The following is a 17,185-nucleotide window of genomic DNA, read 5'->3' on the forward strand; positions in this document are numbered from 1 at the left end:
TAATGAAGGGGAATGATTCAAAAAAATATATATTCTTTAACCTTTATTCAGGAAAGTAAGTACGATTTTAGGGAATTGAGTTTTAAAGGTTATAAAAACTTGGGACCTAGAAATAATAAGATTTTTTTTTTTTTTTAATTTTAATCCTGCAGCAGCTCTCACTCCCTCCAACAGTCTTTCATTTTTACATCTGACCTAGCCACACTCCCTATTGATTTCTAATGTTATATTTCACCTCTTGACCTCGTCTACTGTATTAAGACTTCACTAATCATCAAACTGAACTTTGTTCCAGTGTGCAGGGCTACACTACAAATAGACATGATAAAAATAATATTTTGGAATATAGGGTCGAAAGGATGTGCACTGCTTTGCCTTGTTGGATTCAGGCACTCTGCACCCTTGCTCCCTGCATTTCAGCCAAACTAGTGACATTTCAAGGATAAAGGCAACAATTAGTTTCTTACTTCTATTTCTACAGATTCATGCAGCTTCTTACAGGTGGCTGAGAAAGTTTCCGAAGTGCCAAATTCAAAATACCAAAATTTGTTCTTCATTCTGAAACAAGAAACAAAGAAAAGAAAAAAGAAAGATCTTATTCACTATCAATATGTGACAAAAGTGATCATCCTGTCTTCCACTATAAGTAATGGCAAAGGCTTGGGAACATGTGACATCCCATTTGAAATAGATGAGCTCATAATTTTCAAAGCTTAAATGTTGGTGTCAAGTTGTATGATATCCCCTAAAGGGATAACAGGAATGTGTTGAACTGACAAGTTCAAATGTACCTTTGACTTTTCTTTTTCAGTGACTATCAGAATATTTTTTGTCACTTAACCAGTGACATGCCTCAGAAAAATGTATCGATTTTATTTCATGTCTTACACCTACTATACGATTTCTGATTCATGGTTAAAATCTCTATCCCACAGCGTACTGGAATGTACAAGCAGGGCACTCCCATCATGGAGAATCACCAAGATAAAAACGTAGCTTGCCTTAAGTTAGCTAAAGGTAAAGGTAAATGCTTATTGGTCCTGATGACAGATCAGATATTAGAAGAAAATAAAAATTCCAGCTCTAACAATCTTTAGATATTTTGCAGTAGGAGAGCTGTGTTACCAGGTAGTTAACTTACAGATACATTTTAAATGGGTGATGGGACCTGCATCTTGAAATTCATTAACAGATTCCACACAGAAAAATAAAACTGGATAGAAATGCTAGTAAATTGCTTAGTTTGTTATGACAGCAGGCAGAGATCACACTTTTTTCTTCTTAAATACATAAAGACTGCACTTCTGTATTACCAGTTTTATTGCATACTGTTAAATACAATCAGGACACCAGCAGTACCATTTCAAATAAGTATGTGCAGTTTCGTTTAACTCTCATAAGTAATTATTATTCTGTAACAAAACAACAAGCTAAGCTAGAAAAAAAAAAACCAAACCACACACTGATTTAGAATTCATTATTCACACTCAGGAATCAGATATGAACACAGTTCATCCACTTGTATAAATTGTTTTCTGACACAGACACAGCACAGTGTGCTTGGAACCTGAAAATGACTGGGTTTGCATGGGCTAGAAGTGGGTAAGGGTAAAACACAGACGTAGTTGACTATCAAACATGCCAGCAAACATAAAAATCCTACCCTTGGCACTTACTTCGGATTACACATAAAAGTCTACTTAGTGGTTCTTAAAGGCCATTTAATGGCTCTTAAAGTCACAAAGAGAGAAGGGGCACTACAGTACTGGCCATGCCCAGAAACCTGCTGGCACGTGAGCCAGCAGCTCCTAGCACAGTACCAGAGGTGCGTAAGGATGTCCAACCCGGCAGCTGGCACAGTGTGGGCAACAGAAGAATAATAAGAGAGAAATCTACATATTACTGAATCATAGAATCATAGAATGGTTAGGGTTGGAAGGGACCTTCAAAGGTCATCTAGTCCAACCCCCCTGCAAGGAGCAGGGACATCCCCAACTAGATCAGGTTGCTCAGAGCCTCATCCAGCCTGGCCTTGAACGTTTCCAGAGATGGGGCCTCCACCACCTTTCTGGGCAACCTGTTCCAGTGTTCTATAACTCGCATCATAAAAAATGTTTTCCTAATTTCCAATCTAAATCTACCCCCCTCTATTTTAAAACCATTACCTCTCATCCTATCGCAACAGGCCCTACTAAACAGCCTCTCCCCATCTTTCTTGTAGGCCCCCTTGAGGTACTGGAAGACCGCTATAAGGTCTCCCCAGAGCCTCCTCTTCTGCAGGCTGAACAGCCCCAACTCTCTCAGTCTGTCCTCATAAGAGAGGTGCTCCAGCCCTCTTATCATCTTCGTGGCCCTCCTCTGGACCTTCTCCAACTGGTCCATGTCCTTCTTGTGTTGGGGGCTCCAGAACTGGACACAGTACTCCAGGTGGGGTCTCACCAGGGCAGAGTAGAGGGGGAGAGCCACCTCCCTCGACCTGCTGGCCACACTTCTCTTGATGCAACCCAGGATGCGGTTGGCCTTCTGGGCCGCAAGGGCGCATTGCCTGCTCATGTTAAGCTTCTCATCCACCAGCACTCCCAAGTCCTTCTCCTCAGGGCTGCTCTCAATCGATTCTCCACCCAGCCTGTATTTGTGCCTGGGATTGCCCTGACCCAGGTGCAGGACCTTGCACTTGGCCTGGTTGAACTTCATGAGGTTGGCACAGGCCCACCTCTCCAGCCTGTCGTGGTCCCTCTGGACGGCATCCCTCCCTTCCAGCGTGTCGACAGCACCACACAACTTGGTGTCGTCGGCGAACTTGCTGAGGGTGCACTCTATCCCACTGTCCATGTCGCCGACAAAGATGTTGAACAGGGCCGGGCCGAGCATGGACCCCTGAGGGACGCCACTCGTGACCAGTCTCCACATGGACATTGAGCCGTTGACCACCACTCTCTGAGTGCGGCCATCCAGCCAACTTCTTATCCACCGAGTGGTCCGTCCATCAAACCCATGTCTCTCTAGTTTAGAGAGAAGGATGTCATGCGGGACAGTGTCAAAAGCTTTTGCACAAGTCCAGAAGAAAAAGTTACAGGCATTTCCAAAGGTTTTTGTACACAAAATGTGAAAACATTTGGAAACGTTTTGAGAACCTGCTCTGGGATATATGGTGTATTGTCAAAAGAGCTCCAACAACCAGAAGGGCTCAGACTAGATTCAGCTTGCAGACTCCCAACAGTCTGTGAGTGGAAGTGATCCTATGTACGTTCCTTCTATACCTGTGGATTAGTTAGCATGCTGACCTGGGGTCAACTGCTCTATTTATGCCAAGGTATATGAAAAAACAGAGAGTCCTTTAATTTCCAAACAAATGCGAACAAAGTATTGGATACCTGTTGAGTCCCTTTGGAAAATCTGGATGTAGCTATTTTCCTGCTGCTTTCTACACAGGGATGACAATTAATGAAACAATAAAAAAATCTGATGTAATATTCAGAAAAATACTCATTTCTTTTGATCCTATTATTGAGTAAGATCAACAAGCCTTTGCATCTTCTCCTTTGAGAGCCCTTCCTCTTGCTATTCAGTTATTTTTTACCTCAAATGAGGAATCTTTTCTTTTTCTTTATTGAAAAGCCTGCTTCAAATTGACTTCTTAGCACTGTATATAATAAACTCTTTGACTTGCACAAAGATAAAATATATAGATATATTTTAGAGTCATTCAGAATATATTGTGTCAAATTCACGTATTTTGAGTTCAGCAAAACAAAACCCAGCATGTCAGTGCACTCAAGGTTTACTAGAACATTTAGATCTATAAATCAAAACCTCGTAGAATCATATGGCAGACAATTAAGCATATTTATCAAGTGAGGTTTTGATGGCAGTTATATTCTTTGTTATTGTAATATACCCTATAAGATTCTATTAGGCCAAAAAATGTAGTCTTGTGAGACTCTCCCCCTTTCCCTTGTTTACTATATTTCTGTTTTCAAGGAAGGACAACATACTTGACAGCATTTACAATACAAAGATAGATGTAGATACAAATAATTTTATTTTTCATTATCAAAAGGATTTACCAACTCCCTTTACCAGCCATTAAATAGATTAGACTGCATGTTTTTATTCAAATGCTTTACATTTTTTATTGAACAGAAAATTGTATTATATCTTTTCTTATAGGTACAAACCAAAGTTAAATGTAAAAAATTAAGATAAATTATACTAAAAATTCCATAAGCAAGACCTGTAATTTTTATAGTAAATATTCTGATTTTTCTAATAATAAAGCATCTCTAATAATTAATATCTTCCACTTCCACTCCTCTTTCAAACAGGTGAAGCTTATCTGCTTATCAAGACAGCAGCAAATAGTTGAAGAGTCCATTTAGAAGATTAACAAACTACTCTCATGACTATTCTAATTTATTTCACAATTGTGTAAGTAAATTTTAGACTAGTAAACAAATACATATTTAATGACAATTTTGCAGCATTAAAACTGTAAGAAATTGAATCACAGGCTGCTGGCACGTCTATTTTCTTTCTCTCCTAGAGCTGGTAATTTAGACTTTTAATAAGAGATGACCAAAATAAAGATGAAGTCTGTTTCAGTTAAATAAATAAATAAATAAATAAATAAAGTGTTATACAGTAGCACTTTTCTTTACAATGCTGGTTTTGTTGGAATAGGAAAGGGAATAGACTCTTTTACAGGAAAGTGGTTTGTATATGCTTCAAAGTGCATAGCTAAACTCTTAAACAACTTTGTGTTTGAAAATACAATATAAATAAAACATCAATCATGATTAAAGGCTGATATATCTAATCCTGCTATTGAATTACAGTATGCAAAAATATGTACAGTGTATGTACGTAGGAACAAAAAAAGCAAAACTGTGTTTCAAGTGCCTAAATACCTTTTATACCCGCTCAAGCATTGGTCAATTTTCTGATAAGTGGAGTGTTGTTCTTAAACAGGGATGAAACAAATTGGCAAGTCAGTCTGGAAAGGCCAATACTGCCATTTCTTACAGTGTTTCTATACTGTGGATAAATATCAGACTTAGAAACATGAAAATGTTTCTTGGAAAAGTTCAGGCTAATATTTGGTAATCAAGGCAAAATGATCAAAATAGTCTGTGATATGGGTTTGCTCCATTATCAGTTAATCAGAAACCCCCCTACTGCTAAAACTATTTTATATAACCTTTCTGATTAAGCAATTACAAGGCATGTCATTGAAAAATTGTCCTGTATCTAAATATGGAAATAGTAAATAGTTTATTCTACACCTGAAGAGCATTTATACTTCATTGCAGTACACACTCAGTCACAACATGCATAACCATAGACCAGCTATAGGCCGCTAATAAAAGGTCATGACATGACAATAAAACAGGAGTATCTTTAAACTTAAGAAATAAATTCATATTCCATCTTCAAGAGTCTACAGTTGGGACAATTGCTTATTGCTACATTTGTAAGTTTGTCACCTTTTCTACCACATTCTATTCACACTTCTTACATTTACTATTTATACTTATTATATTTATTTCCACTTTATTTTAGTTATGCAGTGTCAAGCTTCAATGACTTGAGCTAAAAATTTCTGACTGCAATTCTTATAAAATTTCAGCTCAAGTACTTTGATGATTTTTGAAAATGACTGGAGAAAAACATATATTTTCTCATATTAAGTATATGTTTGATAACATACACTTTGAACTGTTTTAATACAGCTACACTTTCAGAGCAGAGATTTTAAATTTAGCACAAGGATGGCCTTGCATCAAGAAGATGTCTCTGGCTATCTGCATGATTGAGCAAGAGCTCAATGTCCAGGTGGAGACCAGTCATGAGTTGTGTCCCTCAGGGGTCCGTGTTGGGCCCAGCCCTGTTCTGCAGATGATAACGTCTAAAAGTGAAACTGAGAGTATAGGAAATGTCATACCAGGCAAAAAAGCTGAACATCTGTTCCAATATTCTGTCACTGACAGTGGTTAGTACCAGAGACTTTGGAAAACAGTGTAAAACTACATGTAGTGTACAGTTGGGAATAATCTAGCTCTAAGGAAGGTTTATTATTATTTACGATTCCATCAAATTGAAAGAGGGTACATTTAGATTAGATATAAGGAAGAATTTTTTTTTACGATGAGGGTGATGAGAAACTGGAGCAGGTTGCCCAGAGAAGCTGTGGATGCCCCATCACTGGAAGTGTTCAGAGGCAGGTTGGACCGGGCTTTGAGAAACTTGATCTAGTAAAAGATGTCCCTGCATGTGGCAGGGGGTTGGACCAGATGATCTTTCAAGGTCCCTTTCAACCCAAACCATTCCATGATTCTAAAAAAAGAAAAGACTAGCCAAATGCATGGGAGCAAATCACTCTTTTTAAAAAGAAAAATAAAACAACAAATCTCAAGTTGTTTATGTTAATCCACGGTTATGTCCTGCTTTATTAAGAGTTTTGAATTTCATATTGCATTTAAAAACCTACCAATGTAGGTGTTGCTTAAAAAAAAAAAAAAAAAAAAAAAAAAAAAAAAAAAAAAAGAGTGCACCGAGGAACAATTGAAGCAGAAGCAGCTATGAAAGTCTGTTCCTGCAATTTGGAATAAGAAGCGCTTGGGACCTTTACCATCTGATTTTTCTCAGGTCATAGAAAAGTTTGTAAGGTGTGTCTGAAGTTGCTGCTTTTGGTTTATTGAGTCCCAGCCTGTGGGACATATATGCAAGAGCAAATGAAGTAAAATTTACAGTGGACTGTATGTCACTGTGATTGTACTTTGTATTTCTGCTAATAAAGTGTGCTGATACATTGGATTTTATCTAATTAAATACTAAATATCTGACAAAATTAGTAAAACTGCAGTTGCTAAAAAAATTTTAATGCTTTGTAGAATTCCATATAAAGAATATTTTTATCAAGTCCTTTCCCTTTCACAGAAGTTTTCAAGAGACAACATATTTTCCATCTTTTCTTACTGTTCATAAATCTATTATCTAGGTAATTTTATACTTGGGTAAAAATGATTTCATTGCAGCACATAATATATATTAATAAGAATGTATGACTTTTTTCTAATGTTCTTCTTTTCTTTCCACTTCTGTCTTAACAATCATATAATTCCTGTTCTGCTTTATAATGAATCATATGCAAAGGTAAGGAAATAGCCAGTGGAGATGCACATCCATAAGAGATTTATGTGTGACTGGCATGATTTTAATAGAGACACCTTTGTCAATTTTTTCTTTTCCCATTACCAGCTGTACTTATGGCAAATCTAAGTGTTAATCTCCTATGGCACACAGCATAAGCAGAGATTGTATAGATAAGTGCAGAAAAGTTAAAATCCTGAAAGTTCCAGTTTTACACAATAAATAAAAATTTCACATCTCTATACAATGATACCACCTGTAGTTGGAAAGCTACCCCATACAAGCTTATACCATTAAGTAATCTGAGAGATCCTCTCTTCCTGACATTTATTAGTTCTACTGCTGCAAAGCTGCATTTGACTCCATTTTCTCTCACACTTTGTAATACCATTTTGCACTGTAGCTTGCACTTCTGTATGCAGCTGGTCTGCAGTCTCCACCTGCCCCACTTCTTCAGCTCTCTATCTGATTTTCTGCAAACTCTCGGCAGTTCGTTCCAGCTGTAACTACCATCCTTCCTCCTTGCCCATTGTCCTGATTTCAGCTGGGATGGAGCTCATTTTCTTGTCAGTAGCTGCTGGGTTTGGATTTACCACGGGATTTGGTAGGTGAAGAATGTTGATAATACAGCGATGTTATTAGCTGTTGCTGAAGAGACCAAGAACACTTTCCAGCTTCCCAGGTTTTGCAAAAGCACAGGTGCAGGAAGCTGGGAGCAGTATAGCCAGGACAGTTGATCCAAACTGGCCAAAGAAAGCATTCCACGCCATAAACATCATGTTCAGTATATAAGTTGGGGTTGGCCAGCAAGCTGACTGGCTCTTCTGTCATTGTTCGTAATCGTTCTGGGATAATTTTCAGTTTTCATTCCATGATTGCTGCTCCAGATGGGCGGTATCAGCCATTGGGTGGTGAGAAATTGTGCATCTTTCATTTTGTGTATTTTATTATTTCTATTATTATTATTATCATTATTTATATAGAGACATTATTATATTTTCCTTTGCTATCCTAATTAACTCTCTTTATCTCAACTCACGAGTCTCCTTTTCTTCCCAATTCTCTCCTGCATCCCCTGGGAATGGGGAAGGGTGAGTGAGTAGCTGCATGGTACTCAATTGCTGACTGGGGTTAAACCATGATTCCCACTCAGCTTTACTCCTGCCTTCAGCTGTGCTCTCATGTCCATCCAGGAACACACTCCTGCACACCTTGTTCTCTCTGATCACTTGCAGTAATAAATACAAATCATAAGAAGTTTCAAAAGGGCCTCACAGTACAGACTGATGGGGATAAAAATGCAGATGACATTTAATATGGATAAATGTAAAGTGATGCATAGAGGAAAATAAAAAAAAAACAATCCCAATTTTATAAACAGTGATGAGTTCTCAGGGACAAATGAAGTGTTGGAGCAGTGCTTGATAGAATTTGCATGAATTGTGTTGTGATGAACTGGAAAAGTACAGAGAAAGGAAGTGGGGGCAATCAAAATATTGAACATCTTTCGAACTTCAGCCTAGAAAGCTGATAAATGAAAGATACAACAGCGTTCTCTAAAGTCATGTATACCATAGGGAGGATGAAAAGGGTATGACTATTCACTGTCTCTCCTAAGAAAAAGGCAGGACAGATGAGAAGGACTTAGGAAGCAGTAAGTATAACAAACAAAAGGTTTCTTTACACAGCATACAAATAAGATGCTAACAGGATGATAAAAGTTTACATCAGTTCAAAAAATGATTGAAGGAATTAATGAAAGAAATAGTCACTGAAGTCCACATAATAAAAGCAAGGCAAACACAGAAATATATTATGTAACCCCATTCTTCTCTTCTTAGACTCACTGGTAGATAGCACTGGAGAAAGAGCACCCGGCTAGACAGATCTTTTGGCTGACACCAGGTGGGTATTTTTATGTTCTTAGGTTTCTGGTCCTACGTGCATTTTCTCTTTTCTCTTACTGTCTTTGCTGGATTACATATTTCTCGTCAATAAATGTCTCACCATCCATTACCACCTGTTATCTCAGGTTCCAATTATCCACTTGGATTGAAATATTTGTATAGATAGTACCAGCAACAGTCAGTTCACACATTCCAGATAGGTACTGGTGTTCCCAACATCATCTATTGTCTATATATTTGCAGACAAAAGGTGCAACAAATTAGTTGGAGGTCTGTGCACTGTTTCCTGATTTTGTTGGGCTACTGATTAGAATGTAATTTGTCTTGGTTCTTGAGAGAAATAGTAGCCAGATTGGAAGTGCTCCCTCTGCTAGGGCTATCAGAGAAAAAAACATGAGCAAAACCAGGATGACACTCATATCCATAACCTACATGCTTCACTTGTTAGCAGTCTGGTGATGATCACAATGACTGGAAAAGACATAAAATAACCTCCATTTTTAAAAAGGGAATCAAGGAAGACCCAGGGAACTACAGGCTGATCAGCCTCACCTCTGTGCCTGATAAGATCACGGAGCAGATCCTCCTGGAAACTATGCTAAGGCACATGGAAAATAAGGAAGTGATTGGTGACAGACCACATGGCTTCACTAAGGGCAAATAGTGCCTGACCAGTTTGGCAGTCTTCTACTACAGGGTGGTGCTGGTGGATAAGGGATGACCAACTGATGTCATGTACCTGGACTTCTGCAAAGGATTTGACACTGTCCTGCACGACCTCCTTCTCTCTAAACTGGACAGACAGGGATTTGACGGACGGACCACTCGGTGGATAAGGAATTGGCTGGATGGTCACAAGTGGAGACCACTGATAAGTGGCATTCCTCAGAGGCTGGTATTGGGATTGGCGTTGTTTAACATGTTTGTCGGTGACATGGACAGTGGGATAGAGTGCACCCTCAGCAAGTTTGTCAATGACACAGAGCTGTCCAGTGCGGTCGACACGCTGGAATGAAGATATAACATCCAGAGGGACCTCGACAGGCTGGAGAGGTGGGCCCATGCAAACCTCATGAAGTTCAACCAGGCCAAGTGCAAGGTCCTGCATGTGGGTCGGGGCAATCCCAAGCACAAATACAGGCTGGGCAGAGAATGGATCAAAAGCAGCCCTGAGGAGAAGGACTTGGAAGTACTGGTGGATGAGAAGCCCAACATGAGCTGGCAATGTGCACTTGCAGCCCAGAAAGTCAACTGCATCCTCAGCTGCATCAAAAGAAGTGTGGCCAGAAGATAGAGGGAGAAGATTTTCCCCCTCTACTCTGCTCTCATGAAACCCCACCTGGAGTACTGTGTCCAGCTCTGGAGCCCTCAACATAAGAAGGACATGGACCTGTTGGAGACAGTCCAGAGGAGGGCCACAAAAATGATCAGAGTGCTAGAGCACCTCTTCTGTGAGGACATACTGAGAGAAGTGAGGCTGTTCAGGCTGGAGAAGAGAAGGCTCTGCGGAGACCTTATAGCGGCCTTCCAGTAACTACAGGGGGCTTATAAGAAAGATGGAGAGAAACTTTTTATCAGGACCTGTTGTGATAGGAGAAGACGTAATGGTTTTAAACTAAAAGAGGGTAGATTCAGACTAGCTATAAGGAAGAAGTTTTTTTTTTACAATGAGAGTGATGAAACAATGGAACAGGTTGCCCAGAGAGGTGGTAGATGCCCCATCCCTGAAACATTCAAGGCCAGGTTGGACAGGGCTCTGAGCAACCTGATCTGGTTGGAGATGTCCCTGCTCCTTGCAGGGGACTTGGACTAGATGACCTTTAAAAGTCCCTTCTAACCCAAACCATTCTATGATTGGATCAACCATGCCGCCTTTCTCACATATCCTCCTTGCACTACAGACTGCAGTGGAGAAAAGCCTACTACTAACACCATACAGAGGAGAATCTTATCCAGAAACACAAGTAAAAATGCCCATATTGAAACATAAACAGCACACTCCAATAATTTTAAGAGCCTCAGAGTATTGTGCTATGTGCTATAATGCAGGAGGAACTTGGAGACTTTTGAGCTGTGCCCTCAGGCTGCATCTGTTCTGTGCCAATATGCAACAGGATGTTCATGAGAAAAAAAAGAGAATGTATTTCTCCTAGAGTTATAAAGAAGTGGTACACTCAACTTAGATAAATTATAGTAGGTTAACCTACAGCACCTGGTATAAAAACCAGCTATTATAAAACAATGTGACACCTGACTGATACAGTTTACAAGATATTCTTCCATGTAAGAGGGTATTGTTTCTAATCTGCGGTAGAAATATCTGTTTTAAATAAGGAATTCTGACACTTGCTTTTGCATATATGCTGTTTTAACAACAGTTCTTAGTAAGGCCAAAAAAAAAAAAACATTTCTCAAAACATTTACTTAAAAGGTATCTTCATTATACCTTTGATTTAATGTGCCATTTTTCTCTGCTAAATGAACATTCCTGTAACACTCCTTAAATTCTTTGAGTCCATTCCCCATCATGAAGATTTCTGCTTTTAACATTTCACTTATTTTTATCCTCATATTTCTCCTCAGTTTCTTTTCCCAATTCTCCAGTCTTGGGAGCAGATGCTGAGGCACCAATGACTCATTAATCTGAAGAGGTTTTTTATCATGAACAAAAATAGAGCCTATAAACAGTTCCACATTCACCAGCCTTGGTCATACTAGAGAGCCAACAAAGCCCTTTTTTTTTTTTAATAAAATAAAATAAAAGCAGTCCTCTCTGTACATATTATAATAGACTCACTATCTTAGAGCAAGGTCATAGACCTTCACATTTCATCTTTAAATTATGTCAGACGAATAAAACAATTTTCCTTCCCCTTACCCACTAATATGGACATGTAAAACCAGATATGACACTGAGTAGTACTTAAAATAATGAGACCATTGTTAAGGCAGGTCAGAGGTTCAGGGACAGGTTTGCAAGGAGCAGCTCCTCATTGGCTGCTTCACATGCACAGTTGTAGCTCCGTTTCAGAAAACAAACAAACAAACGTATAAACCAGTTTTGTTTCCCTGTAATGCAGGTGATTATATGTAATTAAATGATCTTTCTCTCTACCCAATATTTTTAACTCCCACTGAAAAACTGAAGTATCTCAATATTACTATTCAGTTCTTGCCAAAAAATCCTCCAATTCCCTTAAAATACTTGCAACACTATGCTTTACATCATTCCCAAGTAGGACACAATGAGGAGACTAAGGGGGGAAAAAAAAGAAGTAAGCAATCAAATGCTGTAAAGGAAACAATGAGCAGCTCTTCTGTGAAGACACAGGAGAAACATCAAATTCTGTGTAGGAGAAAACGTTTGACAAGATCTTTTCTCTTAGGATTCCTCCAGAAATATCTAAGCCTGACAGGACTGCGGTAGGACTAAACATCTCTGCTGTCTGACTGGGACTTTAAAGTTTCTTTTTTTTTCCTGAAAAAGTAGATTTATGAGTTTAGAAAGCCTCATCCTTTTAAGCTTCATTGCCTCCTGATTCCACCCATATGAGAAGACCACTTCTAACAATGAGATGGATTGCCTGAGATTCAGTTTAACACCATATTTAGCCAGGTCAATGCATTTGTCTACCTGTGAACTGCACAGCTGTATTCCCACTGAAGACAAAAGGCATCTACTCAGTGGAACTGAAGGTGTGACTCACCAGACCCCAGTAAGCAGAATTGCTTTCCAGGCTTCACTGAGAGAAATAATCAGCTCTCCACTGACTACAGTGAAAGCATTGACATCTAGTTCATGTGTACACAGACACCTTTAGAAGCCCACATTGATGTTTCTAATCTCAAACTGAAAACCTGTCTTGTTTCAAAATACTTACCCCTAGATAGAAGAAAGGCCTCCCTCCCGCTAAACCCTACAAGATAAATGAAGTCTCATTATTCCTCATTTGACTTCCTAAAAGATAATTTAAAAACCATACTCTTACAAGTATTTACGTGAGACAAGACACCTAAGCATCCTTATACCCAAAGCTTTTAGTTACTTAACCACAAAAGAACCCTAGATCTGAACCCAGGCCACCTGTGTTCCCTGTAGGATTTTAAGTACAAAAGGTAACATAAGCTACTCTTCCCTTCTAGTCTCATCTTCAAGGAATTTTTTAATAGGCATATAACCTCTTTCTTTTCATTTTTCTCTTCAGGAAACAGACAGATGCTGTGTTACCTCATTTCCTATAAAGGGTTAGAGCCCAGCTGCCAGGTCTCAGGTGCAGATCATTGAGGAGACAACAGGCAGGTGAAACAGGTAGGCTGAGCTTCATTCTCTTTGTGAAAAAAAAGTTTACAGTTATTAAATAATGCTACATCCTTTTCTATTTTGTAGGGTAGGATGGGATGAATTTTGTTTTTAAAAGGCCATTGATTTTTTAGAAACCTGAAAATACTAAAATTAATGCTATATTTGTGTGTCTATATTTTTAGGCAACGTTTTTTTCCCCTGAAAACTGAACACAGTCATCAGCTGTGGTTAAAAATGCTGTTCTGTAAATGTGCAGAGACTTCAGAATGCATTTTTAGTGTGACAGAAGGTCTACACTTAGTAGAAATCAGGACTTAGCATTGAAAATGCACATGGTAGCTGTATAAATAATAAATTATACTACTATAACTACTTACCACCTTACCCTTCAAAATACAAATTTAGAAAACTTTTTACATTGAACATTACCTAAAAGGATGAAGCAGGCTGCCAGGCAGAGAGTAAAACTAAGAACAGTGTAGTGCTTTTGCTCCTCTGTACAAAGCTATATGACCAAGAGTCATTCCACCAAAAATGTTGTTGAATTATCAGCAAACAACTGCTATGTAGCCACCATGTGATTGTTTCATTTATTAGAATGTTGCAGTAAAAACACTTATTTTTAAATCCCTGTGCTCCATTACAATTTAAAATACATGCAATCAGGAAGAAATTGATTATTTTAAAAAAGTATACTTAAAATAAATCTGTAAAATGGTTCCCTATGTATTTCTATGGAATGTGCCTGTGATTATAGACATTCCATTTTGGGGAATTTCACAGGGATACATACAAAGATCACTTCAATAAATTTTCTGCTTTTCTAATTTTTGGATAATCATATGCTACAGGAACAGTAAATTTAGCACCAATGTCTAGTAGGATTCTTTTCTGCAGCCAGAGAATTGGTGAGGAATCAACCTTTACGGGTGATAATTCTAAGCTATTAAGTAAGCCCAGTAATTAGACCTCTACTTCTGCCTAAATTATATTTGTCTTGTTCTGTGCCTTCAGTTTTACTTCTTATACTAGAGCTCCATATTGCATTTCTAATCATTACTTCACCCCAGCTTTTTAAAATCTCTCACAGCAACATGCTACCAGCTGTTGTTTTCTTTCCTAATGCACTTCACTTGCACGGGGAAAAAAAAAAAAAAAAGAAACCTCAACCAAAACCAACCACCCCCCCATGCTGATTTAGATTTCTTTTGAGCCTCATCCTTACTCACTGCTTTTCAGCTCCTAAGATAAATTGAAGCAATCATCCTTTTGCTTTAAAGTCAGTAATATTTTAGGACTTAAACTTGGTAAGGAAATCATACATGGTCAATGAGGATATTGTAATTTGGAGGCATTGACCTGATTTCTTCAAATTTGTAGTATTCCAAATATTGGTTGACTTGAAGATTGCATGAGTTTAACTTAAACAAGTACAGATTGTTTGACGTATGCTAGTAAACTAAGAAACGGAAATCAAAGGAGCTACTCACATATACAGATAAAATGAAGCACTTAAATGGCTGCAGAATTGGGACTTCTTCAGTATAAAACTTAATAATTTTAGGTTAGTTAACAATTTTCTAACTGATCTAAACTAAGCCAAATTAAGCCACTCTTAAATGAAAGTTAAAATATATCTACTCTACCTTTTGTTCCAGTTCCATCATTCTATAGATTGTCTTTTTCATGTTACTTTTAAAATTCAAAACATATATTGAACTGGCACAATCTTTTAAATCTCTGTTATTTGACCTACAGGAAACATCTGCTGTTAACATACATGCATAGCTTTTTGTGAACTGTGAACATGAAAGTAAGGAAACACAAATTATCAGCACATAAACTGCTGCTTCACACTGTAGTTACCTGAGAACTGTAGGTAGCGCTTCTACTGACACTCGTAGTTGCGTAAAGCTCACAGAATTTAGCTTGCAGGCTTCACTTTCTTTAAAAAAACACAAATCTTAAGAGTATGCAAAAGTATATAAGCCTAGCATCTAAAACAGGTCTTCAAAATTTATTCTGCCATAAAGTTTTTAGGACTAAAGAAAAGTAATAAAAATAATAAAATATAGTTCTGTAATATTACATCTGAGAAAGGGTAAGTGAACTTTTCCAAATCTTAACAAACAAAAAAAGCTCAGAGAAATAATGTATGAAACAGTCTGTAAAATTTTCTGCTTGGGACTTCACAACAGCATATACTAAATTCTTAAGTAAAAGCTTAACATGCTGACTACAAAAGACATGTTTTTTAAAAAAATAGTGTATACCAAACATTTTTAGCTTTTCAACTGACAACACACAGTAATTAATCATTTTTAATTTTAATGTTGAGTGAAGAACTAGGATGATGTATACACTGAAATTCTTAGCTTTTCTGTAGTTCCTCTCCATCAGTCTACAAGTACAAAGGGGCAGTAAAAAAGATTGTTGTTGTACAAAAGTCCTAATGACTCTTACCTCACAGCAATGCAATTTTTTTTTTTTCTGTGGCTTAGGGACTTGGCTAGAGAAAGGGAAGATAATGGAATATTTCTTCTTCAAATCAGTTTTCACCTTTGTAATATGGTGCTGAGGCTGAATCAAACGTATCAGCATAGGATTAATGATTTAGCTGGTATGCGAGGCGGCATAAGACAGGTGTAGGATTTGAAATACAACTTTCAGCTTGAAAAGATCCATATTTATACATTCTTCTGTGAGCCCTAGAGCTGACTGTAATTATAGTTTTTAGGTAACAGGTACATGTTGCTGTGTTATGATATAAGCAGCACATTAACCAAGTATAACTCCCTTCAGGGAAGGGGGTGGAGAGGAGGGAAAAAGCCAAGCCTTTTTTAGTTAAAATAGCGCTGTTTCCAGTAGACAACAGAGGCTACTATGTTAAGGCAGAACTATGGAATGCTTTCTGAAAAAAAGGTCTTATCTTTGCTAGTGGACTTCAAAAAAAATATTTCCTTCAGAATTTTCCTAAGTTGTAACTATAGGCTATGTGTTTGTAATTAATATAAAATTGTGGCTTTATCTCTACAAAGGAATATTATTAACATACCAGCTCTACGTTTGTAAGTTCTACAAGTACATGCCAAAGCATGATTTTGGTAACCCATCTTTTATGTTCACAGCCCTAATACACCTGACAGTCTTTAGTATAAATCTAAGAATTTTTCCAGGCAGGTTATTTTTCCTTTAGCTATGTCCCTGTATGTGGCAGGATGCTCAGAGCATTTCACAAAGTTTGTCTAATTTTGAAATTCCAGTATCCTACCCTGCTTTTTCTCTGAGTTGTTCCTTACAACTAGACATTTGCTATGAGTATGAAGTATCATGGGCAATTGTTATGTGATAAATTACTGTTTTCATCCATCAAATATTAAAGCTGCTCGCTACTGACCTTGAGCACCACTTACGCTCCCACAGCCGCGGCCCCTTCCTAAGTCAGCAGGGTACAGCTGGCACAAATTCAGCTGAGCAATCGGATTCATACCCGTTCGGAAAAGTTGGGACTTTTAAAAGTGCTGAGCATCACGCAGCATGACCAGACGCTTGACCACTCTTGAGAAAGGTGTGCAACACCTGACTGTTCCTACTGAGGAGTATTACCTGCTCACATTGATTTGCAGCAAAGTATTTCTCAGTAAGTATTTCCACTTAACATTTACTCTCAGGGAACCTGTGTAGTGGGAGATATTTACGAGTTGCTTTCAGCTTAAAAATAAATCACCTCTAATTCCTCTAAGCGAAATCAATCAAAAGTCTGTAAAAAATGGACTGGTTGTTTGGTCGATTCTGGCAGAAAAGTAAACAGCACTTCAGCTTTTCT

The 17,185-nt window shown here is 38.1% G+C and overlaps 1 protein-coding gene across 5 annotated transcripts in view; it reads right to left on the reverse strand.

Annotated features, from left to right (window-relative positions):
• Positions 1-17,185, reverse strand: part of DGKB (diacylglycerol kinase beta) — a 359,718-nt gene that overhangs the window by 82,503 nt on the left and 260,030 nt on the right. For all 5 annotated transcript variants that reach the window (XM_086741529.1, XM_086741533.1, XM_086741530.1 and 2 more), the window contains one exon: positions 468-558. In XM_086741529.1, coding sequence (XP_086597655.1) covers positions 468-558 — 91 coding nt within the window. The remainder of the gene's footprint in view (positions 1-467; positions 559-17,185) is intronic.

Source organism: Chlamydotis macqueenii, chromosome 2, assembly GCF_036417535.1.
Source record: "Chlamydotis macqueenii isolate bChlMac1 chromosome 2, bChlMac1.mat, whole genome shotgun sequence".
Classification (NCBI taxonomy): Eukaryota; Metazoa; Chordata; class Aves; order Otidiformes; family Otididae; genus Chlamydotis; species Chlamydotis macqueenii.